This window comes from Daphnia pulicaria, chromosome 1 (assembly GCF_021234035.1).
Source record: "Daphnia pulicaria isolate SC F1-1A chromosome 1, SC_F0-13Bv2, whole genome shotgun sequence".
Lineage (NCBI taxonomy): Eukaryota > Metazoa > Arthropoda > Branchiopoda > Diplostraca > Daphniidae > Daphnia > Daphnia pulicaria.
This window is the reverse complement of record NC_060913.1, coordinates 43256262-43267979: the sequence shown is the minus strand read 5'-3', so window position 1 is coordinate 43267979 and position 11718 is coordinate 43256262. Positions and strand designations below refer to the sequence as shown.

Below are 11718 nucleotides of genomic sequence, written 5' to 3'. Positions count from 1 at the left end.
AGCACCCGGCAGAGTGACAAAGTCCAAAGCGCGAGTTGCCCCAAAGCACAACGTAGTACAACATAGATATAATCTAAGAGAAACAATAAAAGCACCAAAAAGATATAGTAATTAATAAAAGAAATGTTTTAGATGGACAGTAAACTCGCGCTGGGACTGCTGTCGACACTCGCTTTTGCCACGGTAACAGGAGTAAATATTACTATTTGCGACTGCAAAAATCCTAAGGCAATCGGCTTGCTGGACGCGGAGCTCCCATCGTTTTGTCAAGAAAAAGATACCATCCAACCGATTTTCAAAACAACACGGAACTGGTGAGCTAGCTCAAACGCTCGTCCTCAAAATGCGCTCTCAGGGTAGTAGGGGAAAACGAGTGCTGCCGCGGTGGCCAATTGGTCGATCCAGATTTGTTGATTTCGCGGCCACTTTGTTTTTTCTTAAATAGGCCCGTATTTTTTTACTGTATTTTCTTATTTATCATCAATATTTGAGCTTTTTAGTGGTGTTTTTCGTACTCAGCTTTCAAATTTACCCTATGTACATCTATTTCCAGTCATTTTGTCTTAATTTTTTTACCAGTTATCTTTCTCTCTCTTGCCTATAGGAACTGTGAAATGGTAAATTCGTGATTTTAAGGTATATTTATCACATTAAGTAACTCAGTTTATTACAGGTGATATTTCCTTCAGTAACCAGCTTTTTTCCCATCAAAACACCCCTATTTTCTTTGTAAAATATCAATTATGGGGTAGGGCTTGGTAAGCTCGCTAATTTTTTTCCTGCATTTTACATTCTGTCTATAGAAAGTTAGCAGCCATTCAATTTTATTAACCATTATTCTATTATTATTGATCCAGGGACCCTTTTTCTGAAGAAATTACCAGTATTATTGGTTATCAGTGGAATTTTCTTCATCGTTAACTATGAAGGCTGGAATAAGAACATGTAAGTTTTTTTTTTATTGGACTTGCTTCCATTGTATTTCAATTAATTTAAATATGTTCTTTGATAGGTTCCTGTGTTAAACAACCCTATACACATTCAGATTCAGTTATATATTCTTAGTTTAGTTAAAATTTTCCTTCGCTCTGAAGCATAGGGTAAAATGGAGTTTTGTTAATTTAAACTAAAATTTGAATTGTTTTAATTGGATCTCAATTAATTATTATGTTTTATTTCATATTTTTTTTGTAAACAGTCTAAATTTTGCAAATTCAATTTATTTGAAAATACAATTGAATTTTTTTAATTTGGATACTGTTTAGTACTTTTTGCAGACGCATCTTTCTATACTTGTTTACATTTTCAGTTTGGCTGTCCCCACTGTCAACTGTAATATACTGCGTTTTTTATTTTAGTTTGCTATTGGATTTTATAATTCTAGAGTAGCTATTGAATTCGTTTAATTGGAAATATGGAACGTAAAGGTTGTGATTTAACAAGCGAAGAACAAAAGGCTCGAGTTAAGAAGTACAATGACGGTCGAAGAAAAGGTTTGTTTTTCTTAGACAAATGAAATATTTCAAATGTTAAATTTGCTTTATTTAAGGAATGAAATCTTTCGGACTATTTGCTAGTCGTGCGGATAACTCAGGAGACGGAAAAGTTCTGAACTTGTAGCTCAAAGTAGGAATAAGCAAAAGAGAGATAGTAAACTTGAATGTTTTATTCTTTGTATAACTTATTCGAAAACTAATTTATTGTTCTACTTTGATTTTTTTAGAAATTTTTTATCGGTGGCCAGATATCCATGATCAACCAGCTGATTCATTTACGGGTAAGTTATTATTTAAAACTAAAGCCAGTTTGCTCAAGATCAACCTGAATTTTTTTTTCGTGGAACAGGGTCACCTGGGACTTGCAAGCTAGGGAGCGAGGTTACAACGCCTTTGACTATTATAATGCAAACACCCAGCTGAAGCAGGTTGGTTTTCTTAATAAATTCACGATCCAGTAGAATAATATCTTAACATAGCAAATGTTTGTGTTTACTGTTTTTAGGTAATTGACCAGATTGCTTCAGGATTCTTCCGCCCAAGCAACCCCGAAGAGTTCTGTGATATCTACAACAACCTTATGTACCACGATTGTTTCTTCTGTTTGGCTGATTATGACGACTACATGGCCGCCCAAGAAAGGGTTAACGAGGCCTACAAGGTAAAAACACACAGCAAAGCAATTTTCGAAATAAAAATGAGCTAATATATTTTGTGTGATTGGCTATTCAGGACCAGAGCGTCTGGATGAAGATGTGTATCCACAACATTGCTTCATCTGGTAAATTCTCCAGTGACAGGACTATCGCCGAATACGCATGTGAAATTTTGGGTGTTGAGCCTACGTGGGATAAGTTCCCTGCTCCTCACGAGCCTATTGAGGAAGGCAAATGAAATGTTGAAGCGTCTATTTTGTCACATTTGCATATTATAGGAGGAAAAGTTTGCAAAACGTGTTCACAGTAATCATCACACAATCATGTTACAACTCGACTAATCTTCTGTAAGTGGAAGAGTTGTAACCCGATTGAATAATGTGTGGGAAAAGAACGATCTTGTAAATCTTTTAAAGCCGTCTCTCCAGACTGTTGTAGCCACAATGTCATTTATTGTTGATGTTTGTTATTTTTCTTGAATTCTTGCTTCGATGTAGTTCTGTTCCCTACTAGCACAGAGATATCCATAGGATATCCTATGGATGTCAGAGCCGATCCAGTTGGATGTCCCAGTTGGACGTCCTATGGATGTTTAAAGGATATACTAATGTCCTCTCCTGTGGACGTCCAACTTGGGATATCCATGGACGTCCAAAAAACGGACGTCTTTGGTATCAGTTAAAAATTTGGGAAAAAATTAAAAGATCTAACTTTATCGGGGATCGAACCCGGGACTCCTGAATGCCATGCCAGTGTTATGCATCAATGCTATAATTGTTCTTATCAATATGAAACAAAGGGGATATTCAAGCTTCTTTACTAGCACAGAATGTCCACAGGACGTTCTATGGATATCCTGTGAACGAAAACCGTCCGTCTGTTTAGCGTCAGCTACGGATATCCTATGGATGGAATGTTTGGATCAAGAAAACACGGTCCATACTGGGATGTTCTATGGATGTCCATCGGTACCAATCTGGGATGTGAAATTAATCGTTCGTTTCAGATCCTTATTCTGATATCCATACGATGTCCAATACTCATCACGAATGTACGGCTGACTTCACATCCGAGATTGGTACCAGATGGACATTCATAGGACATCCCAGTATGACCATCCGCGACCAACCGTTATCTGGATCAAAATATACCATCCATAGGATATCCGTAGCTAACGCTAAACGGACAAACGGAAAATGGACCGTCGGATATCCAATGGACGTCCTATGGACAATGTGTGCTAGTAGGGTTTCTGTCACAGAAAGAACTTTAATGTGAGTTTCCACTTCTTCTCTTACCATTTTAAAACTATTGTGGTCATTTCAAAATCCCACCTTGTTTTCCTTTCTTTGTAGTCAAATGTAATGAGAATGAGGAAATAGATATAAATCCGCATTACAAATCTCACAGGACGTTTTTGTTTACGATTGTGTATTTTTCATATTGCTCCAACTTAAAGTTGCACTTTCAACTGGCCCTCGCGGAGACAATTACAAAAACCAAAGAAGAGAAAGTAGAACGGAGACAGCATTGTGAATAGATTATGCACATCTAATTAACGTCCATGATTCCAAAAAATCAACTCGGTCTCAAAATTCTCATCAAAGAATACCGAGGTATCCGATCTAAATAACCCTTGTAAAATTCAGTTTTTTTTCACGATACAAACGATTAGTTCTAGAGAACAATTTCTTCCTGTGTTTTTTTTTAACGGAGAGAGATCACGCTCGACCTTGTTCAGAAACGAAGCGAAAAGCTCTTACGAGATGCATCCATGTTCGTTCGAGAAAACCGCTTGATTAAATTTTAAAACATCCACATGAAGAAGTATCGGCAAGAATTTAATTGGGTTGTGTTTTGTCTCATTTTGGCACGCGGTTCAGTTCGGCCCAGCTGGATTTACAAAATAATATGAATATGAGGTATAAGCCGGCATAAGCCTAGAATTTGGATTGTGGTGCAGGTCGACGGATATGGGCAATTGGGCATGACGGTGATTCATTCCGTTGTGAGGACTTTTAGAGGTTAAAGTCACCGTCATCTTTCACGTGCTCCAAAATGAGCTCATCATCCAGTGCCAGCAATTCACCCGTTGGCTCCACGCCGCCTGCGACTTCATCCGCAACGAGCGAGAGGCGAAATTTTGCGCCAAGGACGGATACACTTGCGTCCTGTGTCGCTCACCCGATCAACAGCCTCCGCATCTGCACCCATCCAACGCTTCCGTCGATGCCTTGACACTGGCACCACCGCCGTTGGTCTCGGTCTTGGCCGCCTCCAATCAGGCCGGCAATCGGCAAAACAGGCAGTCGTCATCGGCCACTCCGCCGCCTAGTCCCGTTCCAGGTCTACTGCAGAAATTGGCCGGTGGGCCCCTTTATCAACGGATCATCAAACAGCATCCGGCCCAAATCCCCGGCCTCTTTTTCCAGCCAGTTCCTTGTGGACGGCGCTTCGTTGTCAGAAGGCGGAATAACACTAACGATCGCTACAACTGGACCAGCCCCGTCGCCGGTGTTGCAATAAATAGTCGCTCTAGTCTGACGACCATCCAGGACAGCGTCCAAGGAGACGGTCAAGAATAAGATTCCCTGTTCAAAGACGATACGGTGTTGACCCTGCGTGATGCTGAAGACAGGCGGTTGCCCGACGTCCCCAAGATCGTCCAGAGCGACAACGGAGCGCTGATTTTACGCAACAAGCGCCAACGAAACCTGCAGAACCGGGGCATCGGGGCGTCAAAGACAAGAAAGAGGACGCCATGGACAATTACAACACGGCCGGAGTGACGTTTCAGCAGTTGAAGGAAACGACAGCGACGACGCTGAAATCGAACGATTCGTCACAAAATACAATTTTGTCGGCGATGATATGCGCTGGCCAACGAAAAATAGAATGCGACGTGCATACTGTTCATCGTTTTTGTTAAAACGGAGTCGAGGCGAACACAACGACCTCTGCTCGTGTTTGTACATCACCACCCGATTAGAATTTAGAAGAACCGGATCCGACCGTTCTGATAGTTACATAAGAAAGAAAGAAAAACAGGTCCGCTAATTGAACTGGCGCTTTATAAAAAATGGACAGGCCCATCTTTCTTTTTCCTTTTTTTCAATGGCTGATTTATATTTAACGACCTGTCAGGAAAGAAATTGTTTCAATAAAACTCGTCTACCAATGTAATAACGAGCCATCCGAAGCCTCTGACGTGATATCCGGGACTCAGAATGCGGTGGGCTATAGTGGCGGGCGGTCATCGTGAAATCGTCCGCTCAATCGGACTGGCCACTGCTATATATGTAAGATTTCCCAATCCGTAGTATATTAGCTATAGATATTGCTTTGAGGTTCCCTTAAACTTAATGTTTTATTCAGGGTTCTCTCCCATTTCTTTTGGTAGATGAACGACATGGGCACCGCGGGTGGGTTCATCCCGGGCTGATTCACTGTTTCATGGCCCCGTGTTACACCGAATCCGTTTCCATGAAATGAAAAGGCTGTATAGATACCGGATAGATACACGAATAGACCTTGTCGCTCGGGTCCCGGGCGGTCCAGCACCGTGGCTCGACACTCTTTTTCACGGCAGTCAACTTATATATTATTTTAAACTTATATTATACGACGCCGACGCCTCCCACGACGAAGACGACGGCGGTCGATCAAGTCGCCGCCGATGCGTGCAGGCAATCCCAAGCGGAAGCCCCAAAGACGAAAGGCCAAGAACAAGTTGGCCGAGACGTACCCGACGTATTTGCTGGAAGGTTTCTTCGAACGGGATCTCCACGTCAAGCCCAGCGGCAACTCGAGCGCCACCAACAACTCGAGTTCCTTCCTCAGCGACTCGTTGTCGGCCAACGATTCGCAGACGGCCAGGGCCAGCGGCAGCGACTCGGAGCCGACGGACGTTGTCGCCATTCCAGCAGTAAAAAATCCGTCCATCATTCACCTGTAGAAGGAATATAAGAAGTGGCCGATTTGCTGGAGAGGCGAATAACTTCTACTACGCCATTTGTTCAACTGACTTCCTCGACGGGGAACACTACCAATTCGTGTTATGGACCTATTGAGAACGGCCCTTCTTGCGAAAATATTAAACACGGATACTATGCGGTAGTTGAAAAAATATTATCACTTATTATTTCGAGTGCGCTTTAATACTTATAAAAATCAACGTAATTACGTGTAGGTTACGATATTCAATTACGAGGTACGCTACATCTATTGCTACTGGTGTCCGGAGGTTAGTTTAAAATCATTATTACACATTATTCATTGGTGCTAATTCATTCATTAACGTGTAACTTATAAGTAATCGGAGCGACCACAAGCTTTGTTTTGTCTACCCTGGCGTGCAGTCGGCCAAATAGAGAAACTGCAGGAATCCGCCCGCGATTGTCATCCATCTTTGTGGTGGGTGGTGACAACTTGCCAACAGACAGAAGACCGGTAAAAGTTAAAAAATGTATCCATCAAGGTTTAGTACTTTACGTTAGTTCTATTGATTTAGATAACGGCTTGGGAATTCCCAACCCTACAACCAAAGACACTGAGCTTGCCAATACACCAGGGATTGAAGAACAATATCCAGACGAACCACCACCACCGTATGTAGAACAAGATAATGCCGATCTGCAGTGTCACCTGTAAGGAGGTTCATAATTTGGACTGTGCTCCGCCAAATCAACGCAAGTCTGTCAACTTTGATTTGTCTCTATAGTCCTTCTTACACTCGTACATTAAAGACCATTTGACCATGTATAGTTACCGTGCTGTTAAAAATTAAAAGATGTCAAACCTTTAAATCACCCTCACAATATAAATATACCTTCGGAAATTCCAATGTTAGAAGCCGTCTCTTCCCGATTTCCAATTCAAATTTAGTTGTGTACTGTATACTTTGTACATTGCGACAATATGTAGAAGCACAGGCCAGATTTTCCCTTCGATAATACACGAAACTCTTTTCAAGTCTTGAATACGTCCATTTGCTTCGTGTGTATTATTAAAAGTGAACATTACTACATGGAAAACCCAGTGAATGCAGACCCGAGGGGGGGAAAGCGAGAAAGATTAACTCGATACCAAAGAAAGAAGGAGAAAATGAGCGAAAACTGGGGGTTCAAATAAAGAGAAAAGAATAATACATTCGTTCAAAAAAACTAAATGGACATGTTCTGACACAATTCACCACGCACCGCCAAAGGGTGTAGGAAAAATCCAAACAAACATTGGTTAAGAAGATGAGCACACGCACAAACTGTACATAAGTAGTCGGTGAACTCAATTAATCAATCGTGGTTTTCTGCATCCTGAGGAGTTTGTTTTTGGACCACTATGCATGATAGAGCCACCGATTCAAATAGTTTTTCGATTTCCGGGGCGCAGTGGACGAATTCGTGATTCCAAAATTTGAAAACAGGGTTCTTTATCAATTCAATGAATGTAATGAGTAATCCCCATGGCACCCATCGTCATGTCGTCCCATCGTCATGTCATGGGTCGATTGACAATGAGCCTCTCCAGCAGGACCCTATTTAGGAGTCAAGATAAAAGAGAACAATTATTACACGTGAATCACAAAATGGTTGTATAATGAAACACAAGAACCAGTCACGTACCTAGTAATTTGTTCTTGAATCGCCTCAGAATTTGCTTCTGCGAAAAGGCAAAGCAGAACGCAGCTGAAGTAGTGCGTGTGGCTATTAGGATAGCGCAATTGATTAGCAATGGCGTTGATGAGCAAGTAACGCCCTTCCGTGTAAAGGTTGACGGCTAAACTCTGGAAGATATCCATGTAAGAAGAGTGGCCATTAGTCGCCATTGACGGAGATAATCCTTTGGTCTGTATCGATTGTATGGCCTGGGTGCCAACGTACAAGACCAATGCGTTCAGCAAGGGCAAATTATAGTGCATTCCAGGTTCAGGTGAAACCTAAATTAAGTGTTGTCAGCGCCGTTAGTAAAAAGAATAGTATTGCTGACAGAAAAATTATTTCTTACGTGAAGATTAATCGAAGAAACGTGAACCTGAACTACACTTCGTAACTCCGAAAGAAACGTAACTGGTCCGCGCGTTTTCAGGTACGAGTCCAAATCCTTTTTGAGCGTAGGCGGTTGGATCATTGAACTGCGAAATGAGTCAGTACACGTGGAGCGTGACTGATTTCCGGTAACATGTCCACTTTGAGATTGGGCGTGAATGGATCAGGCAGACGCATGTTGCGTGGGAACGCCGACAAAATCAAATTTCTCATTTGAATGCAATTGGGAGGAATCACATCACAGAATCCATAATGATAGTCGCAAAGGAATTCGGGAAAGTCATGCAACAAAACCAGCAGAACGCGCAGTGTTCCTTTGTACAACATTGCAGGCTTGCTCAGTTCAACATTCCGTAGAAATGGGGCCAAAAACTTGAATAAGTCGATCAACAGTTGAGCATACATCCCCCATCCTTTCTGTTGGGGAGTAATCAACAGCAATCGCCCGATGAAAACCGTATGCGAAAATATTTCTAGCCAGGCATACGCAAAGCCTGGGGCCTTCGCTGGTCTCAGAATGTGCAGTGTATGACAGAAAGCCGTCAAAACCTTTGTCAACCAAGAAACCAAAAATTAGCAAACAATTCAAGTGACATTTCTACCAATATATAATTTAAAGATTTACTTGGAAATTGATGGAATCAAGTACTTGTTCGGGCGCATTTAACTCAAGAAACAACATTATTAGGATACGATGATAAGCGAATTGCTGGAATTCCGCACCGCGAACAACATCATTCCAATTCTTCGATTTGTAATGCTGAAAACCCAAATGAAGTATTAACAGTAATAAGAATACACTACAATGATGTGTACTTACCACTATTTTCGAAATAGATTTTTAATGTGCAAATCTGACGTAAACCTTGTGTAGTTTGAACTAATAAAGTGCTTCCTAGCTTGCAAGTCCCAGGTGACCCTGTTCCACGAAAAAAAACTCAGGTTGATCTTGAGCAAACTGGCTTTAGTTTTAAATAATAACTTACCCGTAAATGAATCAGCTGGTTGATCATGGATATCTGGCCACCGATAAAAAATTTCTAAAACAATCAAAGTAGAACAATAAATTAGTTTTCGAATAAGTTATACAAAGAATAAAACAATCAAGTTTACCATCTCTCTTTTGCTTATTCCTACTTTGAGCTACAAGTTCAGAACTTTTCCGTCTCCTGAGTTATCCGCACGACTAGCAAATAGTCCGAAAGATTTCATTCCTTAAATAAAGCAAATTTAACATTTGAAATATTTCATTTGTCTAAGAAAAACAAACCTTTTCTTCGACCGTCATTGTACTTCTTAACTCGAGCCTTTTGTTCTTCGCTTGTTAAATCACAACCTTTACGTTCCATATTTCCAATTAAACGAATTCAATAGCTACTCTAGAATTATAAAATCCAATAGCAAACTAAAATAAAAAACGCAGTATATTACAGTTGACAGTGGGGACAGCCAAACTGGTTGGTTGGTTGGTTAGAGATGGGTGCATTGCTGTCGACATGGAGTCGCAGCACTGGTCTTCTGTAGGAACGAAGACCTTCCGCACCGTCGGTTGGTTTGCTGGAGTGCTAAGGCGTAGGAAGGCGTTGCCGGTCTGGCAACGTTGAAGAGGTTCTTTCCGGGAATTTCTTTTTGGCAGCGGTGTAATGTGGGAGGGAGGGAGAGATGGAGAAGGGACTAGAGTTGGCTGTTCTTATTTGTTCCTTCGTCTGTTTTGGATACCAAGGATTATTTGTTTTCTACTTGTGGCGGTTTCCAGGTAATTATTGCTTTGTGTATGTGTTGTTTGTGTGTGTGTGTTGAGGGTGGGTTATTGCATCGTTTCACTTGTTTTGAGTCTGATATTTGATGGGGATGGTATGGAGGCTGATTTGTTTATTTCTTGTGATGTGTGGCTATTGTGGGGAATTATTATTAGTTGATGATTGTGGATGTGTGTTTCGGTGTGTAGTTTGTGTAGAATTGTGTGCATTGGCTAACCTGTATCAGTTTGTTTTGATTGTAGGTGCTGTGTGTGTTGGGGCTTGGTAGGGTATTACGTTTAACAATTTTAAGGGGGTACACTTGATTAATTCTGTTTCTTCCCTTTAGATGTCTTTTGATGTTGGTCCTTGATGTGATGCTCATTGGTCAGCGTGAGTTTGATGGATGGCCAACAGTTGATCCCATGACCCTGTTGGTTTCTTGATTTGGAGTCTAGAGGTGAGTTGCGAGTTATTCTTTTCCATTTTTTTAAGCAGGGAGTGTGTGGTAGGATATTCCACCCCGTCCGGTCTGGTTGAAGGCTAACAACCGAAAACAAAGCCTGGTCCCCATTCTTATCCTGTGATGCTCGTTGGCATGTTGAAATCCTGCCCTCGTTGGTTTTTGTACACCGTTAATTAGACTATGCTTGTTAGGGAGGTTTTCGTTAGGAATTTTGCTGTTAGGTCACGTATTTTGAACTGGGTTTTGGCGTCGATTGATGTGTTTAGTCCCAGCATAGTTTCGTAGTTGAATTCAAGTTGATTGGCGAGGAACATCTGGCGAAGTTTGTGGCGAAATGGTTCGTTTTTTGGACAGGAAATTAGTATGTGCTGGGGGTTTTCGATCGCTTCACATCCGTACCTACAGCTGGGGTCCGCTTCCGGGTTTATTCTGTGGTGGAACGAATTGAGGTAGTGATGTCCGGATCGTAGTCTATGGAGGCAGACTGCTACTTTGCGGTCGTTGTGTTGGTGCCATGGAATTGTTTTGAGGGAGGTTTTCATTGCGATGGTTTTTTTCTTGCACAGTTTGAGTGATTGGATGTGGCTGTTGCCCCAGTGCTTCTTGTAGATAGCGATCTTTTCGTTGGGGGATAGGCTGTTGTTCAACTGGGTTCCCGAATCGTTAGTGCATTGGCTGGACGCTAGTTTATCGGCTTGTTCGTTCCCCTCTATACCGGTGTGGCTGGGTACCCAGCCTAGGGTAGTTTGCGTGCCGCTCGACTTAAGGCTGTATAGGAGTTCCCAGATCTCTCGTATTGCTTCGTTTGTGGGTTGATTGCTTGAGATGATTGCTTTAATGGCGGCGCTCGAATCGCTGAATATTGTGGCGGCTGTTGGGCAGTGGTCCAGGTCGTATATGGTCTTGAGTGCTTGTTTGATGGCTTGTAGTTCTGCGGAGAATATGCTGGATTCGGTTTTCAGGGTCCAGGCCTTCTCTATGTTTAGTTCTGGGATCACTACTGCACATGTGGTAGTACTGGGGTTTGTTGATTTCGAGCCGTCGGTGTAGCTGAGGAGGGTTCCGATTGGTAGTAATTGTAGGAGGGAGTTGAAGAGGAGTTTTGTGTGGTTTTTGTCTGCCATTGATGCTTTTTTGGTGCCTGGGAACCACACTGTTTTGCAGGGGGGTTGTGTGCTTGGGGGAGGGTACCTGTAATGCGTAGGCCAGGGTGATATGGCCGGAAACGCGTCGATGCCCAGCTGTTGGATCAGCACCATTTGTTCTGCTAGGCAGGGAGTGCTTCTTGTAGGGTAGGTTCCTGGGTTCTGGAAGATT

At 42.1% G+C, this 11718-nt stretch overlaps 2 protein-coding genes and 1 long non-coding RNA gene across 3 annotated transcripts; 2 read left to right on the top strand and 1 right to left on the bottom strand.

The window, feature by feature from the left end:
• Positions 1 to 435: 435 nt before the first annotated feature.
• Positions 436 to 1150, top strand: LOC124320871. The gene is made up of 3 exons (XR_006914064.1): positions 436 to 758; positions 858 to 945; positions 1013 to 1150. It is a non-coding gene; the product is annotated as an uncharacterized LOC124320871 (long non-coding RNA).
• A 264-nt stretch (positions 1151 to 1414) lies between these two features.
• On the top strand, positions 1415 to 2539 carry LOC124324915 (glycogen phosphorylase-like). The gene is made up of 5 exons (XM_046784396.1): positions 1415 to 1493; positions 1550 to 1616; positions 1846 to 1924; positions 2002 to 2157; positions 2229 to 2539. Exons 1-5 carry the CDS (start codon positions 1415 to 1417, stop codon positions 2388 to 2390), a joined length of 543 nt encoding a protein of 180 aa, XP_046640352.1. The 3' UTR covers positions 2391 to 2539.
• Positions 2540 to 7490: 4951 nt separating this feature from the next.
• Positions 7491 to 9484, bottom strand: LOC124324899 (CCR4-NOT transcription complex subunit 1-like). The gene is given in 7 exon segments (XM_046784395.1): positions 7491 to 7685; positions 7774 to 8087; positions 8156 to 8284; positions 8287 to 8745; positions 8822 to 8956; positions 9183 to 9236; positions 9467 to 9484. Coding segments are annotated over 7 exon segments (1152 nt in total). The 3' UTR covers positions 7491 to 7642.
• Positions 9485 to 11718: the final 2234 nt, after the last annotated feature.

Excerpts from the sequence above, each read along its gene's own strand:
- LOC124324915 (XM_046784396.1), top strand. The coding sequence starts at position 1,415 with ATGGAACGTAAAGGTTGTGATTTAACAAGCGAAGAACAAAAGGCTCGA. Across the intron at positions 1,925-2,001 it reads CAAACACCCAGCTGAAGCAG|GTAATTGACCAGATTGCTTC; the intron begins GTTGGTTTTCTT and ends TACTGTTTTTAG. Across the intron at positions 2,158-2,228 it reads GGGTTAACGAGGCCTACAAG|GACCAGAGCGTCTGGATGAA; the intron begins GTAAAAACACAC and ends TTGGCTATTCAG.